General features: G+C 51.3%; 1 protein-coding gene across 1 annotated transcript in view; it reads right to left on the bottom strand.

Moving 5' to 3' along the window:
* Positions 1–18,851, bottom strand: part of Bnip5 (BCL2 interacting protein 5) — a 51,978-nt gene that overhangs the window by 7,919 nt on the left and 25,208 nt on the right. Inside the window, exons 5-6 of the mRNA XM_051152509.1 lie at positions 2,736–3,331; positions 1,596–1,697 (exon numbers count right to left, since the gene is read on the bottom strand). Coding sequence (XP_051008466.1) covers positions 1,596–1,697; positions 2,736–3,331 — 698 coding nt within the window. The remainder of the gene's footprint in view (positions 1–1,595; positions 1,698–2,735; positions 3,332–18,851) is intronic.

The following is an 18,851-nucleotide window of genomic DNA, read 5'->3' as shown; positions in this document are numbered from 1 at the left end:
GCCAATTTGGCCTCAAACTCACAGCAATCCACCTGCCTCTGCCTCCTGAGTGCTGGGATTAAACGCATGAGCCACCATACCTGGCCTCTTTTTAGATTTCTTAATTAATTTTTACACTTTATTTATTAGGGAGAAGAGAAGCAGCTCACACGTGGAGGTCAGAGGTCATCTTTTGGGAGTCCGTTCTCTCCTTCTATTATGTGAGTCCGAGGAATCGAACTTGGGTCCTCAGCTTTGACGGACCATGCCTTTACCCTCTGAGCCATCTCTCAGCCCAAAGCATGACACTGTGTGCAGGGATTTAAGGCCTGGTGCCCAGGAGCTCAGCCTGCCCTGCTAATGGAGTTTCACAGCTCTGGGAACTTTGAATTGGTGATGGATGGATGGCTCAGGGCACCACTAGCCCTGTGAAATGTGAGTCAGAATCTCTACTCAGAATCTCTCAGAGGCTGTCAAGACATCCAGCGTGGGACAGGAGTTTGGAATGTTCCTCAAGGCTGACTCCCAAGTCTTCCAACCCACATAATAATGGGGGAGGGGGGCAAGAAGGGAGGGGGGATGGTCAGTAGAAATGACAGGTTTCCAGCCTAAGGCACAGATTACACTGGCTGGCATGTCACAGGCCATGGTGGACCTGCCACCCCGCCACCTCCACTGCAGCTCAGCCAGGGACATTTCCTAGTGTGGCCACACTGCCTTACACAAGGGTGGTGTGCCCACCTCAGTAGCTGTACTCCAAAGGTCCGTTTGCACAAAAAAGACAAGCAGACAAAGAGTCTCTGTCCCCAGACCAGCTGCCTGCAGGGCTTCTACCCCTCACCCCTGCTCTCTCGCAGTCCCTCCTGCCTTCCTGTTTCCTGACACAGCCTACAGTTCTCTTTCCTCTCAGGTGAGACAATGGTAAAGTAAATGCCTTACAAATTGGCCACATAAATGCCTTGCACATTCTGTCTTTTAAAATGCAGCCATTCTTTTTAGAGAGTAAGATGAAAAGGGTATTGTTAGGGGGCAGTGGAGCGGTTCTGATTGTGTGTGAATGTTTAAGTCTATGGAGAGGAAACTTCTTTTTATTTAAAAAAAATTTTTTTTTTTTTAACTCTGTGTTATCTTGGCTGTCCTGGACTCACTTTGTAGACCAGGCTGGCCTCGAACTCACAGAGCTCCTCTTGCCTCCACCTTCCCAGTGCTGGGACTAGAATTGTATACCCCCACATCCCCACACCCCACTTATGCAATGCTAGGGATCCAGTGCCAGGTTTGTGTCTGCCAGGCAAGCATTCTACCAATGGAGCTATGTCCTCTGCCCGTCTTCTACATATTTTAAAATAACATTTTAAGAGATTGAAAGCAAAATTGTTCCCACTGACACGGGGGCAGGAGCGCTTGCCAGCAGCCTTTCCGGTGCCTCAGCCTCGCTCCCTGTGAGATTCTAAAATAAGTCCACAAGGCCAGACGCAGTGGAATGGGCAAGGAAGATCTGTGGGTGCCTTGAGACTCACCCCGCTAGGTCTCAGTGGTCACCCAGAGTAACCCCTCTAGTCTGGTGCAGCCTCCTACCCATAAGGAAAGACGGACCCCCGGCCATTTGGACTCACGGTCAGGCTTCTGAGGGCCCTCTTCTGACGGGGGACTATCTGCGGAGTCAGCATGGCTTCCTTCAATGGGTAAGGCCTGAGGGAGTTCAGACTCTGGTTCTCCTGGGCATCAAATAAGAGCAAGCAAAAGCCTCATTTAGTGACTTTCCTCTGATTCTGTTAACCTGCGCGCAGCATGAACTCCACAGAGTGACAGGCCAGGCAGCCATCACCCCCCAAGCCTCACCCCAAATCAGAAACTGGCCAGGATTTCCATGTGAAAATGGGGTATCTCGGGCCAGGCCTCCCCCTTCCCACAGGCTCTTTCCCATCATAGCCATAGTGTGGCTATACACCAGGGCCTCCAGCCCGCAGCTGAGGCCTCTGGGAGCAGAGGAGACTTCACACTCCACACCCACAGCTACAGGGACGCTTGGGGGGGTGTGCTCTCCCCTTCTCCTGGAGGAATCAAAGGCTCCTGAGGCGGCCACTGCAGAGTCCAGCGTGGCAAACTTGCTGTTTTGTTAGCTTTGTTTTGTTTGTTGGTTTTTCAGGACAGGGTTTCTCTCTGTAACCCTGGCTGTCCTGGAACTTGCTTTGTAGACCAGGCTGGCCTCAATCTTAGAGATCGGCCTGCCTCTGTCTCCGGAGTGCTAGGATTAAAGGCGTGCGCCACCAGGCCCAGAAGCAGGTTTGTTCTTGACAGAGCAAGGTCTAGACAGAGCTCCTAGCAGGCACCCATAGGCCAGTGCAGCAGTGGGAGATCAGCCACCTTCCACCCCAAGTCTCATTGCGCTTAACACCGACAACTGTGCACCAAACACTTGACCATGAGACAGCAATTGTTTTCCCTCTCTCTCTCTCTCTCTCTCTCTCTCTCTCTCTCTGTGTGTGTGTCTCTGTCTGTCTGTCTGTCTCACTCTCTCTCTCTTTCTCTCTCATGGGTGGGTGGGCACATATTAGGTCACCAGCCCTAGGCCACGCAGCATGTGGAAAATGGCGGCACCTCTCTTGGTGGGTTGATCTCTAGTGCCCAGCTGGTCACCCTCACAGAAAAGCCCCCACTGGCCACATCTGATCTCAGTTGAGGACGTTTAGCAAACGAACTTAGAGCACCCTGGTCCTTGGGATGGAACAATGGAGTCACCCTCGTCTGCTCACCCCCGCAGATCAGCCCCAGGTCTGCCTCCTCCGCATGTGACATAGCCAAACTGGGCGGCGTGTCCTCTTGGCCCTCCACTCCTGCGTTCTGGGATGCAGGAGGCTCTTCAGCGGCCGGCTTCCTGTGACCATGTTTCTTGCGGCCGGTCTTCTTTTCCTGGGATTTCTTCCTGAGGCCTGGCTCCTGGGCTGACTCAGGGAGCTCGCTCCTCTCAGCTTTCCCCTTGGACTTCCGGCTAGCCTTTTCTCTCGGCTCCTCCATCCTCATGAGTAAGAGGTTCAGGAATATTCTCACCCAGCTCTGCTGGGCCTGCCTCAGGGGTCTCTCTTTCTTGGTGTCTTCTGGGGACCCCTGGTCACTGGGGAGAAGCTTGCTCCCCTCTCCGGGAGGGAGAGCAGCAGTGCCCTGAGCTTCTGCAAAGAGAGGTGGGCTCCCGGAACCTCTGGCCCGGTCGCTGGCTGTCCTCCTGCGGCTGGGCCCGGAGGGGCACCTGGAGTTAGAGGATTCAGAGTCCTTCCTGGGAACCTGCCGGTCCAAGGATTGCGCTCTCTTATCTGCTGGAAGCTTCCGTGGGCCCTTCCGGGTCTCCACTGGGCTACAACCAAAACAAACAAGTCCCTCAGGAGATTTCAGTCGAGGACTGACCCCTGCCTGCCTGCATTAGTGCACCTCCCGTCACTTTGATGCCACCGTCTCCTGGTGACTGGTGATGCTTCCCAAAGCTTCTGCCTTGCTTAAAGCCCTCAACACCACCACAGGGAAGGAGGTCACAACCCCCACTTTCCAGAGAAGGGGACAGAATCAGATTCTCCAGCCAGTCGGTGGCATCGGCATCGCTGGCATCAAGTGGCCCTGGTCCTGCTATCGTAACCTCTCTCCCTCTCTCCCTCTCTCTCTCTCTCTCTCTCTCTCTCTCTCTCTCTCTCTCCAGATGATTTTGGGTTTGTGACTCTAAAATGGCTAATTTGTCAAAAGACCTTCATCCCAGCAGAAACAGTACCCTCACACTCCTCCCCTTGCACTCTGGTGTGGTCGGACCGAGACTCAGAGGCCAGCACCGCAGAGCACAGAGAAAAGCCAAACACCAGGCACCAAACACCTGAGTCCTGTTTACATCCGTCTGAAGGCTCAGGAAGAGCCAGGCTGTTCCTATTGCTCCAGAGCTGTCACAGCCATGAGGGGAGCCAGGGGCTTCTGGGTACTGTGACCTCCCTCCCTTCTTCCCTCCCTCCTTCCTCCCCACCCCACCCTCCTTCCCTGCCTCCTTTACTTTGCTGTTGCTCTAGAGAGGAGTTCTCATTACTGTAGCCCAGACTGGCCTTGATCTCTTGGTCTTGCCTCAGTCTCCTGAGGTGTACCACCACACCTGACCTGGCCTGTGTCATACTGAGGCCAGCAAGCTGTCCTGTCATCTATGTACTTTCCTATATGTAAGACTTAAGTTGCTAGCACTGGGGCATGCTAGGCAACTGTTCCACTCCTGGGCCACACTGCGGCCTGCTCTCCCTCTTCCCCCTATCTATCTTTTTTCTTTTCTTTTCTTTTCTTTCTTTCTTTCTTTTTTTTTTTTTTTTTTTTTTTTTTTTGGAGACAGGGAGACCTGGCTGTCCTAGACTTGCTTTGTAGACCAGGCTGGTCTCAAACTCACAGAGATCCGCTTACCTCTGCCTCTGAGTGCTGGGATTATAGGGGTGCACCACCGTACCTGGCTTATCATTTGTTTTTGTTTGTTTGTTTGTTTCATTTTATTTTTAAGACAGAGTCTCTATGTAGTCCTGGCTGTCCTCGAACTCAATATGTAGACCAGGCTGGCCTCAAACTCACAGAGATTCCTGCCAAGTGCCAGAACTAATGGGTGCATGTGTCTGTGGTGAGTATGTGCATGTGAGTGCATGTGTCCACAGTGTCCAGAAGAGGGTGTCCAATCCCCTGAAGCTGGAATTCTAGGCTGTGGTGAGTTGCCCTGTGTGGGTGCTTAGACTAGATAGATAGATGATAGATAGATACATAGATGGATGGATGATAGATAGATAGATAGATATAAATTTTTAATGTCATGAGCTGGCAAGATGGCTCAGCAGTTTAAAGAGTGTACTGTTCTCCCAGAGGGCACAAATTCTGGTCCCAGCACCCACCTCAGATGGCTCACAACTGTCTATAACTCCAGTTCCAAGGGGATCTGACGTCCTTTTCTGCCTCCACCAGCACACACACACACACACACACACACACACACACACACACACACACAAATAAATAATAAAAGTATGCATTTCCATCATATCCTTTGCTTTTACCAAATAGTTCATTTATCTTAAACGTATTCTACTGATAGTTCTAACTCTGAGGCAAAAAAATAAAAAAGAAAAAAGAAATCTGGAATTGGGCTGGTGAGATGGCTCAGTGGATAAAGGTGATTGCTGCCAGGCTTGGCAATCAGAGTTCAATCCCTGGGACCCACATGGTAGGAAAGAGCTGACTCTGAAAAGTTGTCTTCTGAGATTGACCTAGTGCCATGCATGAATATACACACGCGCATACACACGCACGCACACATGCAAGCCTCTGTCTGGGGTAGGAGAACTGGACCCCACAGCACTGCCTGCTGTCTCACATGGAAAATCCTGAAGGAAGTGAGGATGTCGGGCCAGGAGAGGAGGTGACTATTTTGAGAAGCAGCACTGGTTATTTAATGTTCCTTGAAGGGAACATCTGGGCTGCCTGCACCTTACATGGAAACTGCAAGTTCCTGACACCCCAGAGGCCGGCTGCCTTCCTGTTGTGCCTCCAAAGCACAGCTCTGAGTGGATGAGGGAAAGGAAAGATGTAGGGAAACATTTGACTTTGCTCACCCTCACTGCCTTTGGCTCTTACCACCCACGAGCGATGCCTCTGCCATCCCACTTGGTGCCAAGGATACAGTCCTGAACAAGATGCCACGTACATCGGAAAGAGAATGTTCTGATAGCACAGGAGTCACGACTGCCTTTAGTAACATATAGGCTCAAGAGAAAGCAGATTTAGGCCAATGGAGTACCTGAGTATATTAATTAGATCAAAGGAAGTTGGGCCAGAAATATTGTTCAGACAGTGGTCAGGGCTTCTTTTAGCCATGACTAGCTCCCTCAGGCCCTGCGGTTTCTCCCCTGAGAGGGCTTGACACCAGGGGTCTACCCCCACCTAGCTGGAAGAAAGGAATAGCCATCTTTTAAAAAGGGGGCCGTTGCCATGGAAACCGTTTCCCACTGCTGTAGAAATGAGCTCAGCATCTCTCTCTTGCTTGCTACTTCACCACACTCATACCATCCCCACAGTGCTTTCCAAGTTTCCCAGGGGAGGACCACTCCAGGGTCCCCAAAGACCTCCTGACACCAAGCCCAGAGATCTCTTCTGACTCGCCAGCCTCCTGCCCAAGGTCCTGTCCTGGCCTTTGACCTCCTGGCAACTCTTTCCAAGTGGCCTCACTTCTACTCTCCCCTGACCCTCTGCCTGCTCCTTCTTTGTAATGTTCTAGAAATGCTGCTCCCAGATCTGAGTCAGGGGACTGAAAGATTGTGGCTGGCTGGAGTGGGTGAGCCTGTTACCTGAGAGTGACCTCTCTGTGGACAGCCTGTCTTCCCTGAGAAGACAGTGACCCACGCCCCCAAATTACACAGCCATCGATCTTACTAAGTGTTCTCAGCATGAAAGTTTGCCCGTCTAGGAGTCATTATGGATGACTTTCTCTCTCTCTCCTTTTGCCTGTTTTGTGCCCATGTCCCAGCCTAACTGTAGGGAGGTCCTGCACAGGCCCAGACCAGGAGCCCAGACACAGCGGCTCAGCCACACGTTGCATGGATACCCAACCACTTGTGTAAACACGCTTGTCGCCATGGCTGAGAGCAGACCTCAGAACAAAGTTCACCCTAGCCAGAAATGCCCGGTGTTGTTGTTAAAAGATGGCCTAACAAATGTTTATTATTAGGCTACGCGGGGTGGGGTCGGGGGCTGATACACCTAAGATAGGAAAATGGCTACGGTGACTTATTTCACAGCCACAAAGGACCAGAGAAGTCACACTGCGCTGGCACAGTTTTTCCCTTGCACAAGGCTGTGTGTGGCGTATTTTCTTTCTTTCTTTCTTTCTTTTTTTTTTTTTTTTTTGGTTTTTCGAGACAGGGTTTCTCTGTGTAGCCTTGGCCATCCTGGACTCACTTTGTAGACCAGGCTGGCCTCGAACTCACAGTGATCCGCCTGCCTCTGCCTCCCGAGTGCTGGGATTAAAGGCGTGCGCCACCACGCCCGGCTCAACATGGCGTATTTTCTAAACTGAACTCTGACCTCATTACATTTGCCTGGCCTGTTCTCATGCCACAGTGTTTTTCCTCTTCCACACCTGTGGGCATTTAACACACACACACACACACACACACACACACCCTCACAGACACTATGGCCGGCCTGCAGGAACACATCATGCACACTGTCAGCCTGCACTAACTCAGAATGCCCCAATACTGTCTCCGTGCCGAGTGTAAGAGGCGGAATTGCACGGCCAAGCTTGCTGCTGGCCAAGCTCAGTGTCTAAGATCCATAAGGGATGGCTGGCCAGAGAGTCCCTGCTGTCCTCACCCCTGGCCGGGCAGGTCCTGGGTGAATATGAAACAAACAAACAATTATAGACAAACCCACTTGTGGGCCCTCCTTTCGACTCTGTGATCGTATTGACTCTGACAGCGCCCTGTGAATCAGTTCGTCTGGGAGAGGAACCATGGTCCTGAGCCAGTGACACATGGTCAAAGTCCCAGAGCTGGGAGCCGAGAGCTGGCACCCCACACACACCCCGCACACACACAGTGACTGTGTAGTCCCACGTCTATAAGTGTGTGTAGGGGAATGGACACCTGCACCCCACACACAAAGATTATGAACCGAGAGTGGGCCTCACAGCCACAAGGCCAATGGCTGTGTGCTGAGCTCATGATGTCTCTCTTGGGCCCATGCCGCCCACAGCTGTCAGTCACACTCAGAACCTTCCAAGTCAGAGCCGGGAGATGCTAAGTACAAAGGCATCGTCCTGGTCTTGCGCATGGGTACAGCCCCTTCACAGCTCCTGGGAGACCCATGAGCCTCCTTCAGCTCACCTGGGAGGGGAGATGCACCTGCTCTGTGCCACGGCCCCATTTTTGTGGGGTTCTTCTTGCGTTCCTACAGTGCACAGGCACTGCAAAGTGCTGAGCCTACCCCGTAGCGTGGGAACCCTCCGGAGCCATTGCCCAAGGTGCTCCTGTAACCTCTGAGGGCCTCTTCCTGCAGACAGGCTAGGTCTGAAGGGACATCCACCTTGGGCTCAGCTCTGCGGTCGCCTCCCTTCACAGAACTGAGAGCCAGCCACCAAACCCCTTGTATTCCGGCCTTTCACCCCAACTACCTTAGATTTGTTTGTGATCCCTGAGTCCCTCGCACCTGAGCACCTTTCTCTGATGCTCCCCAGCCAGTCTTTGTATATGTAAACATCGTGGGGATCAGGGGAAGACACAGGTGGGCAGCCCCAGAACATGGTGGCAGGTTAGCTGGGCTGACCTGTAGCTCAGTGAAAGGAGGGGGCAGCTTGCCTGGTCCTCAGGCACCAGGAACCAGTCACTTAGCACCCATGTTCTGAAGCACGGAAAATTCTCTTCTTAAATGTGTGTGTATGTGCTGGTGTATGGTGCGGTGTGCATGGGTGTGTGTGTGTGTGTGTGTGTGTGTGTGGTGTATGTGGGATACCACAACACTCATGTAGAACTCAGAGGACTCATCCTTTTTTTCTTCCTTTATGTGGGGTCCCAGTGGTTGGACGTCAGGCAGCAGATGCCATCCTAAGCCATCATGCTGGCCCCAGCTCCATCTTTCTAAAAATAAGAAAACAGATCCCAGCACGACCAGCAAGCTAGGAGCAGAGCCGGGTCTGGATTTGGTTCGATTACTCTGTGCCTAGCTTCCTTTCGGGACCCTGGAATACCCACTCACAGCCCTGGTTCCCAAGGAGAGGTCGACCCACCTCAGGCCACGGAAGTCTCTGCCGTCCCCGGACATCCCTGGGCTGGGATTCCTGGAGCTGGGCATTTCTCCTTGTCAAGTAGAAATCCTTGGAGGATCAGGCCCAACACCACCTCCAGAGAGAAGCTGCCGTTGTGGCTGGCGACGTTCAGAGGGGCTTTGTATATATGTATATATATCTCATGGCTTCCCAGGAGCTGAGCTCACAGGTAGCCAACCAGAGGGCAGGGCTGGCCAAGCGCCCCACCTGTCGCTGCCCGCCCAGGGTGCTTCCCCCTTCTCTGGCCTGTGGCCAAGATAGGAGCTCTACCCGGGAGAGAGAGAGAGAAGGAAAACCATATGGTTTCAGTTGACAACTTCCTTATTGTACCTGAATCCCAGAACGAAACCAGTGCTCAGAAACCAGCTTCATGACTGGCCTGCGCATGACACTGAAAGCAAAAGCTTTATTGGAAACGCTGAGGAGGAGGGCACGGCACCTCCATGCCCTCCCTTGGTCCTGTCTGAAGACCACTGCAGTTGGAAGGAGCTAGAACAGGCCGTGGACGGGATGTGTGCAGTGCAAGGCTGGAGACAAACCAACAGTGGAAGCCATGTGTCCAGACTCTTCTATGCAGAGTGGGGTCACCATGAACTTTTCTTTTTGTTATTGTTTTTCATATTCGTATTTGTTTTTGTTGTTGTTGTTGTTGTTTTGTTTTGGTTTTTGGTTTTTGGTTTTTGGAGACAGGGTTTCTCTGTGTAGCCTTGGCTGTCCTGGACTCACTCTGTAGACCAGGCTGGCCTTGAACTCACAGCGATCCACCTGCCTCTGCCTCCCGAGTGCTGGGATTAAAGGTGTGCGCCACCACCGCCCGGCTCATATTTGTTCTTTGACAATTTCATACATATATACAATGTTTCTTGATCATATTCCTGCTCAAATCTCCCCAACTGTTCCCCTCCAGACCTCACCAACATGTGCCCCTCCCACTTTTTTCCTTAACCTGTTGAGTCCATCCAATTAACTGCTGACATCATGTCCAAAGGCTAGCGCCATCCTAGAAAAGTGACTCCCTGCCCCACCAGCTATCAGTTAATTCCCAGCAGCCACCTTCTCAGTAGGACTTTCTGGGACTTTGCTTTTTTGAGACAAAGGCCTGCCTGACTGGCCCCTGTCATTTTATCCTGCCTGAAGACAAACAAGCAACGAACAAGCCCTGGGGGCTGGAGAAATGTCGCAGTGATTAAGAGCACTGGCTGCTCTAGCAGAGGACCTGGGTTTAGTTCCCAGCACCCATGTGGTGACTTAGGATCATCCAGCTGAAGGGGATCCACTGCCCTCTGCTAACACCAGGCATATATACACATATACAGGTAAGCCCAGTACTTATACACAGAAATCCCTAAAAATGTGCTTTAAATACACATGGGCATACACACAGACACACACACACACACACACACACACACACACTTTGACCAGATATAGTGGCACATTCTTTTAATCTCAATACTCTAAAGGCAGAAGCCATTAAAAAAAAAAAAAAGTTATGGGCTGGAGAGATGGCTCAGAGGTTAAGAGCACTGGTACTCTTCCAGAGGCCCTAAGTTCAATTCCCAGCAACTACATGGTGGCTCACAACCATCTATAATGTGATCTGGTGCCTTCTTCTGGTATGCAGGCAGAATACTGTGTACTTAATAAATAAACAAATCTTTAAAAAAAGTTTTTTAAGTTACAATGATTAAACTATCTGTCGTGTGTATTTTATCACATTGAAAAGAAGCCAATAGGACTGGGAATGGTGGTGCTGACTGCCTGTAATCCCAGCACTCAGGAGGTAGAGGCAGGCGGATCTCTGTGAGTTCGAGGCCAGCCTGGTCTACAAAGCGAGTCTAGGACAGCCAAGGCTACACAGAGAAACCTTGTCTCAAAAAAACAAAAGAAGAAGGAAGAGGAGGAGGAGGAGAAATGGGTAACTGGGGGAGGGGAGCTCCTGAGCTGGAGAAGTTTAGCATGCAGGGCTGGGTGAGAAGAGCCAGGATGCCAGCACGGACTCTGCAATGTGTAACAGGTAGTTGTGGTACTGTGGGAGCCAGGGGTCCAGCATGGGCTCTGGTATCTAACAGGAACCTCAGACAGCCGTTTGTCGCTTCTGTCTGTGATAAGAGGGCGGCCCCTTTGGTAGGTAGCTTCACAAGTTCTCGAGGAATGCTGACTTTTGTCCAACTGCCAGAATTTGGACCAGACAGGAAGTGGAGAGGGAAGGAGAAAGGAAGGGAGGAAAGTAACAGGGGGATGAGGGATGGAGAAAGCAAAGTACCCAGAACCCTCCTCTGCTCCCTGAATGGCTATAGCAGCTTAGGTGGTCCTGGCTGTTTCTAAGCTTGGTACCAAGTGGTTTCTCTTCACTTGGCTCTTCTCACTCGGTGAGAGCCATGACCTCTCACTCTCAAGCCCAGGACACCACTGTGGATGCAGAAGAGGACCAGCCCCAGGATTTACATAGTGCTGTCCCACGCTGATGCTTCTGGGAGCAGAAGCCACATCGACTCAGAAAACCAGGTGTTTTGGTTTTTGGTTTTTGGGTTTTGGAGTCCAGGCTGTCCTGGACTCTTTGTAGACCAGACTGGCCTCAAACTCACAGAGATCCACCTGCCTCTGCCTCCTGCATGGGCCACCACCACCAGGTGTTTTTTAATGCTAATGCCAGCCACCAATGCTGTGCTGCAGCAGGTCCACTCCTGGGTACCAGTGCCACTGGATGCGCCCAAGCAACACTCACGAGAATGTGTTATCAGCATAATGTATAATGGCCAACAAATCTTAAATACCCAGTGAGGAAAATGACAGTATATTCACAAATAGAATTCTCCCCCCCCCCTTGTGGGCATGCGCCCTCTTGGTGGCATGGCTGTGTGACCCTGAGCGTGGGACACCCAATAACTTGGTCTTGAGTTAAATGGAAGAGCCCTGTTTCAGGAACAGTGAGTGTTGAGGAACAAAGCTAAGAAAAAAAATTTCCCAAGTGACGCTGGGAGTGTGGAGCGCTGCTACCCATAAGTCTATCCCCATTCTGACAATGGAATTTGCATACAGAAATAAGGCTAGGCCCCTCTGTAACCTCAGAGCAAAGGGCTAACTGGCGACACGCCCTCCTAGCCTTTCCCTAGACTCCTCAGATTCAAGGTCCAGCCCTCACTGGGTTCCATAACTCAACCAGCTTCATCATCCAATGTCTCCCCATCTCCTCAGTGAGGAAGACCAAAGGGCAGCGAGTCACCCCACACTTCTCCTGCCCAGAGGTTTCAGGGTGCTCCTTCCATAGTGAAGCACATTGCCTCCCAGCTCCCTGCCAGGCTCCCCTGCCTCAGGGCCGAGCCTTCCCCTCCCCGGCAGGGGCTTCCAGAACTCCCTTCCTTCAGCTGTTTGTGGGTGTCTGGGCTTGGCGTTGGCAAGCTGGCCAGAGCTGTGCTTCAACCCAACAGTCACCTGCAGGGGACCCAGTGGTCCCAAAACCAAGGGGAATTTTCCAAATGTTCACAGTATTGGTCAGGCCTGTGCTTCAAGCCTTTCCACCTGTGACTGGTTTGTTGTAGGCTCAATTTTCTTTCTTTCTTTTTTTTTCTTTCTCCCCCGCCCCCAGACAAGGTTTCTTTGTGTAGCCTTGGCTGTCCTGGACTCACTTTGTAGACCAGGCTGGCCTTGAACTCACAGCGATCCACCTGTCTCTGCCTCCCGAGTGCTGGGATTAAAGGCGTGCGCCACTACACCCAGCCCAACAATTATTTTTTATTATGAACTTATTTACCTACTGTACCTCATTTATAACCTGACTAACCTAAACAAAAGGAAAAGGAGATTAAAGAACACAAGAATGAAACCTTCTGGGTATCAGTTCTGGGGAACAATTCTCCTGGCGTAGTCAGCAGGATGTCTTCTGCTGGAACCTGGAGCAACCAGAACCCGGAGCCTCAGCCGGAGCCCGAAACCCTGAAGCCTTCCCTCTATCTCTTCTCTCTAGGAGCGTCTCGAAGTGAAGCGATGAACAGCCAAAACTATCCCAAGTCTCCAAAGATGCCCCTTCCTGTTTTTGGCTCACATTTATATCTCCTCTCAGAATTTGTTCAAGGATGTTTTTCATCTGGTAACAACCAATCTCCCCCACACGGTGGCTCAACCTCTAAGGGGATAAACATCACCTGCTCTCTCACAAGTCTGTCATCCCACACTTGTGATCCAAACGAAAAACATGTTTATCTCTTCTTCATCTCCCCCTTTCTATTAAATAAAATAAGCTATATACAACAAAATAATTATAAGAATTATCCAGTAAGTCATATTTACAAGGGCCAGTCCATTTGTAGGTGACAATTTTTAAGAAATTATTCCACTATCTAGCCTATGCTACTGAGTCTTATCCTAATGTCCAAAGTTGTTGTTTGTTTTTTTGTTTCATTTTGTTTTTCGAGACAAGGTCTCTCTGGGTAGCCTTGACTGTCCTGGACTCGCTTTGTAGAACAGGCTGGCCTCGAACTCACAGAGATCCTCACCTGTCTCTGCCTCCCAAGTGCTAGGATTAAAGGCGTGCGCCACCACGGCCAGCCTGGTTTTTAATTTTTTAAAACTTTTTTATTTAAAAAAAATTTTTTTTGAGCTGGGCGTAGTAGTCCAGGTTGGCCTGGAGCTCACTGTGCTGCTGAGGATGGCCTTGTGTCCCGAACCCTCCTGCCTCCACATCTGAGTGCTGGGGTTAGAGGTGCGCATACCACGCTAGCCTATGTGCTGCAGGTCGTGGAACCCAGGGCTCCGAGAAAGTTAAGTCCTCTACCAACTGAGCTGTAGTCTCCTGGGAACCTGCCCTGCCTCTCTGTCCAGCCTCCTTCCTAGGGCCCAGAGAGCCAAGGAGTTGCTTTTCCAAATGCTTTGCTGCTGGAGTTCCAGGTGTGACTTGGCGTCTGGCAGGAGTGCTGGCCCCGTTTTCCAAGGAAGGTAGATATGAAATGGGGGCTTGTTCCTGAGTACGGGCACGGGTAAGGAAAAGTCGTCTATTCTCAGCCACGCGCCAGGACACAAGTCCCAGTGGTGCTCCTCTGTCGGCAGCGCGGCTGTGATGGGTGAGCCGGGCTGCCTCATGCTGGAACCCCATCTGCGACCTTGCCATGGAATTCACCCCATGACTTTGTCAGCCCGTGGGATTAGCTGGAACCCTTTCCACTTCCAGCAACTGAAGCGGGCTGATTCCAGTCCACCAAGGTCACTTATGATAAGTGAAATCAAGTGACTTGGGAGAACAACACACTGCAGCTGTGACTCAGACTGTTACGGGTTTCCCAATATTATTTTAACCAGCTGCCTCTTCTCTGGAGACCATTTACAAAGCGCACAAAGTCTAAACCTGGTGTGCCAGGCTGGCCTTGCCGTGCCTTACAGCGCAAAAGGAGGGCTGGCGGGGGTGGGGTGGGAGGGTGGGAGGGGGTAGGGGAGTGGGGTGAGGTGTCCTGGCTAACTTGATGCTCATCTTTTCTTTTTCTTTCTTTCTTTCTTTTTTCTTTCAAACAAAACAAAACAAAACCCAAGGTCTCTAATAGCCCAGGCTAGCCTCAACTCACAGATTAGCAGAGGATGACCCTGAACTTCTGTCTCAGGCTGTCCAACCATCCAGAAGTGACTTCATCTTGTCTCAGTTAGACCTGAGCTTCGAAGCAGCAATCCCTCTGCCTCACGCCAGGCAGGGGGCACCTCTCTCCTTCTGGGAACTGGGACTGACAGGGAGAAATGGCTTGGGAGGAAACTTGAAGGGCACCAAGCCGTCATGGGACTAAACACAGTGCCTACTCCTCACAAAGCAGAGGCATCCCTCTCCAAAGTGCGGGAGAGAAATCCCAACCCCAGCCAATTTCCGTAGGAAGAGCTGTCAGCTGGAATTGCAGGAAGTGCCCTGGGGATTGATTTAAGGGCTGGGAGAGAAGACCAGACACCATGGTGTTGTACTTCAGCTCCCTACAGAGGGCAGAGGGCAGCCACCATCATCTCCCCTTAGAGCAGCCCCCTGGGACTAGGCCTGGGGAGATGGCTCAATGCTTGAAGAGATTTCTGTGCTCAGGGGAAAGCTGAGGGGACTGGTTCACTGACGCACAAAACACTGCATTGGGCTAATTTATCACAGAGAAGCCTGGAAGGGAAGAGGCCCGGGATGGAGACAGTTGGGTGGGAAATTGAGAGATAAATGTCAGGCTGCAGCCCCAGATTAGCTCTGTCCTGGGCCTGAGGGAAGAAGAAATCTGTATCTGAGCCCACAGATGGGCAGCCAGAAACCTCAGAGAAGCAGCAGGGATGTTTGCCTCTGAGTGCGTCCGTTAAACAGATTCCTAGTGTGCAGCCTGCTCACACCACCCATGGGAGGCCAAGACAGCTGGAAAACTGAGACCCAGGGACAGACAGGCAGTGCATGCAGAAAGACTAGGAAAGTAGAGAGCCCGTGGACAGCGACATTGGCTGCTGTCAGAGTCTGTGTCCTCCGTGTGGGAAGATGCTGCCCATGCTGGACCCTGCATCCTCAACCTCCTTGTGTGGGTCACAGCAGGAAAGAGGTGGCTCTTTCATAGTAGGCCACTGAGAGACTCCACCAACATGTGAGTTTACAAGGAAGTGAGTGTGGGTGTGGGGAAGCAGCCAGTGACAGCAGGAATTGTCGTTATCCCTAAATGGTCCAGGACAGGAGACACTTGGAAAGACTGTGTGGATGGGGCAGTGGACAGGAGAAATTGAGTCTTTTTGCGGGGAGGGGTTGGCTGGGTTTCTCTGTGCAGCCCTGGCTGTCCTCGAACTCACTCTGTAGACCAGGCTGACCTTGAACTCAGAGATCCACCTGCCTCTGCCTCCCATGGGCTGGGATTAAAGGTGTGCACCACTTCACATGGCAAGAAACTGAATCTTTTTTTTTTTTTTAGATTTTATTTATTTTATATACCAGCACTCTGTCTGCATATACGCCTGCACACCAGAGGAGGGTGCCAGATCTCATGATAGATGGTTATGAGCCACCATGTGGTTGCTGGGAATCGAACTCAGGACCTGTAGGAAGAGCAAACAGTGCTCTTAACCGTTGAGTCATCTCTCCAGCTCAAGACACTGAGTCTTCATGAAAGGAGTGTGGCCGGGCGTGGTGGCGCATGCCTTTAGTCCCAGCACTCGGGAGGCAGAGGCAGGCGGATCACTGTGACTTCGAGGCCAGCCTGGTCTACAAAGTGAGTCCAGGACGGCCAAGGCTACACAGAGAAACCCTGTCTCGAAAAACCAAAAAAAAAAAAAAAAAAAAAAAAAAAAGAATGCTTTAAATTAAGAAAGGAGTGTGGCCAACCCGTGGGAGCCCTTGAGGAGAAGAAACTGAAAACAATAAACACTTTGCCCAGGGTGGTGCCTGTCGGAATCCACAGGGAGCCAGAGGCCGCTCACACCATCCACAGATGACCCCCAAGCTGAACGAAGAGCGGCAGAGGCAGTGTCCATAGGTAGTAAGTCCACCTAGGAGAAAGGCGCTTGTTGGGCCACACACTGAATTCCAGTCACAAACAGAGACGATAAAGCCCTCTCAGGCTGCCCAGTCCTCAGAGGCTCCCTTCCCCTACCTGCTGGCAGCCCTGAACAAACTTCATGAGGCTGAAAATCAAGCATGGGCCTGCCTGAGACAGCCTGGCTTGGCTTCATCTGACATGGCCCTCAGGTGACAGCGTGAAGGTGGGATTCTGGTGTGGGCATGTCTCCCTGTCTCCCTGTCTGACAAATGAGCAAGTCAAGAGAGACCTTCCTGCTCAAAATAAAAGCACAGTAGCCCAGGCTAGGCCAAGGACGACCTGTGAAGGAGAGAGAAACATGTTTTTTGTTTAGCTCACATGTGGGGGGATGAGAAAAAGACTTGCGAGGGAGCAGGTGATGTTTATCCCCTTAGAAGTTGAACCACTATGTGGGGGAGATTGGTGGTTAACCAGCTGAAAAACATCTTTGAACAAATTCTGAGAGGAGGTATAAATGTGAGCCAAAAACAGGAGGCGGGGCCTTTGGAGGCTTGGGGATAGTTTGGGCTGTCCGTCACTCCACTTTGAGATGCTCCTAGAGAGAACCACTGGAGGGAAGGCTTCAGGGCTCCGGGTTCCGGCTGAGGTTCCGAGTTCTGTTTGCTCCAGTTCCAGCAGAAGAAATCCTGCTGACTACGCCAGGAGAATCGTTCCTCAGAACTGACATCCTTACGGTTTCATTATTGTGTCCTTTAATCTTCTTTTCCTATTGTTCAGGTTAGTCGGGTCATAAGTGAGGTGCTCTTGGTTAATAAGTAATAAAATAATATTTGCTAAGAAAATTGAGCCTACAGACCTTGAGCTTGTTTGTATTCCTTTTGCCCATACCTCTTGAGTGCTGGGGTGGCTGGTCCTTAAGTGCCAGATGAGAATTCTACCAACCGGGCCACATCCAGCCCTGTTTCTCTGTTTCCCTAGAGGCCACCTGCCCTCGGCTCAGGTCACACTGGCTGTCAAAGTCCTTTCTCTCATTTTATGACTGATAAGGCTTGAGTCATTGAGTCACCCTCTGTCAAGAAAAATGTAACCTTTGCTGCAAATGACTTTCAAGCTCACAGACAGCTGGGTGGGCGTGGTCTCTTCTGAGGTTTTCAAGGGTCCTGGGTGTCCACAGGATGCTGGACCCTGGAGCTCCACACTCTCAACTTCCCCCTATCTGGGGAGCCTCTGATGCTGGTGGGGGTTGATCAGCTAGCCAGGTGCCTCAGCGGCTTTGTGGTGATTCACAAGCCACGTGCCTACCACACCAACCCTCCACCCTGCCCCAGAGCTCTGACGGGCACCCCCATCCCAGCCCCAGACTGAGAACCTCAACCTTGCCTTACTGGAAAACAGCCTCTTGCTCAGAACTTCTGGGATTTCAAGGGTCACAACAGTAGCGGAGTGGGGGGGGAGGGGAGAGGAGGGGAAAGGGGGAGGGGGAGGGGGGACTTTCCAGGTGCTCCATCTCCAGCTCTGTTTCCTTGATCGGAGCATCATCAACTGTCTTTGTTTATTCATTTGTGCAGGAGACTGAAGGAGGCTCTGCTGAGTTACACACACCCAGCCCGAGTTTGGGGGATTTTTTGTTTTTGTTTTTTGAAACTGTCTCTGTATGTAGCCCAGGCTGGCATCAAATTTGCATTCTACGTGCCTCAGTCTCTCAAGCACTGTTTTTATAGGTCCAGGTCTGCAGGACTATTTAAGAAACTTCGTGATCTCGGTCAATAGAGCTAGCTTGTGACTTCCCACTGGGGAGGGAGGGAGCGAGGGAGGGAGGGGAGACACGGCTACAGAAGGTGGTCGTGTCCTGTGTGTCGTGCCCCCCCCCCCTTTCTGACCACAGTGCATACTCTCGGTAGGACCAAGTTTGACTAGTTGCTATGGAAACAAACAATAGCATCTGTCACATGGAGGAGGACTGACACCACAGGCCACGTGATAGGGGACAGGGGCTGCGTGCAGGAAGAGCTGACGCTGGTGGAGACCTGTAGGCCACTATTTTCTTACAAATATATTTTATTATGAACTTAGGAACTAAGCGTACATCACTTATAACCGGGCTAACCTAAAAGATAGGAAAAGAAGATTAAAGAATACAATAACAGCCGGGCATGGTGGCGCACGCCTTTAATCCCAGCACTTGGGAGGCAGAGGCAGGCGGATCGCTGTGAGTTCGAGGCCAGCCTGGTCTACAAAGTGAGTCCAGGATGGCCAAGGCTACACAGAGAAACCCTGTCTCAAAAAACCAAAAAAAAAAAAAAAAAAAAAAAAAAAAGAATACAATAACAAAATCATAAGGATATCAGTTCCAAGGAACAATTCTCCTGCCGTAATCAGCAGGATTTCTTCTGCTGGAACCTGGAGTAACCAGACCCCGGAACCTCAGCAGGAGCCCGGAGCCCCGAAACCTTCCCTCGAGTGGTTCTCTGTAGGAGCGTCTCAAAGTGAAGCGATAAACAGCCAAAACTATCCCAAGTCTCCAAAGGCCCCACCTCCAGTTCTGGGCTCATTTATATATCTCCTCCCAGAGTCTGTTCGCGGATCTTTTCAGC

Source organism: Acomys russatus, chromosome 11, assembly GCF_903995435.1.
Source record: "Acomys russatus chromosome 11, mAcoRus1.1, whole genome shotgun sequence".
Classification (NCBI taxonomy): Eukaryota; Metazoa; Chordata; class Mammalia; order Rodentia; family Muridae; genus Acomys; species Acomys russatus.
This window is presented reverse-complemented; position numbering and strand designations above follow the sequence as displayed.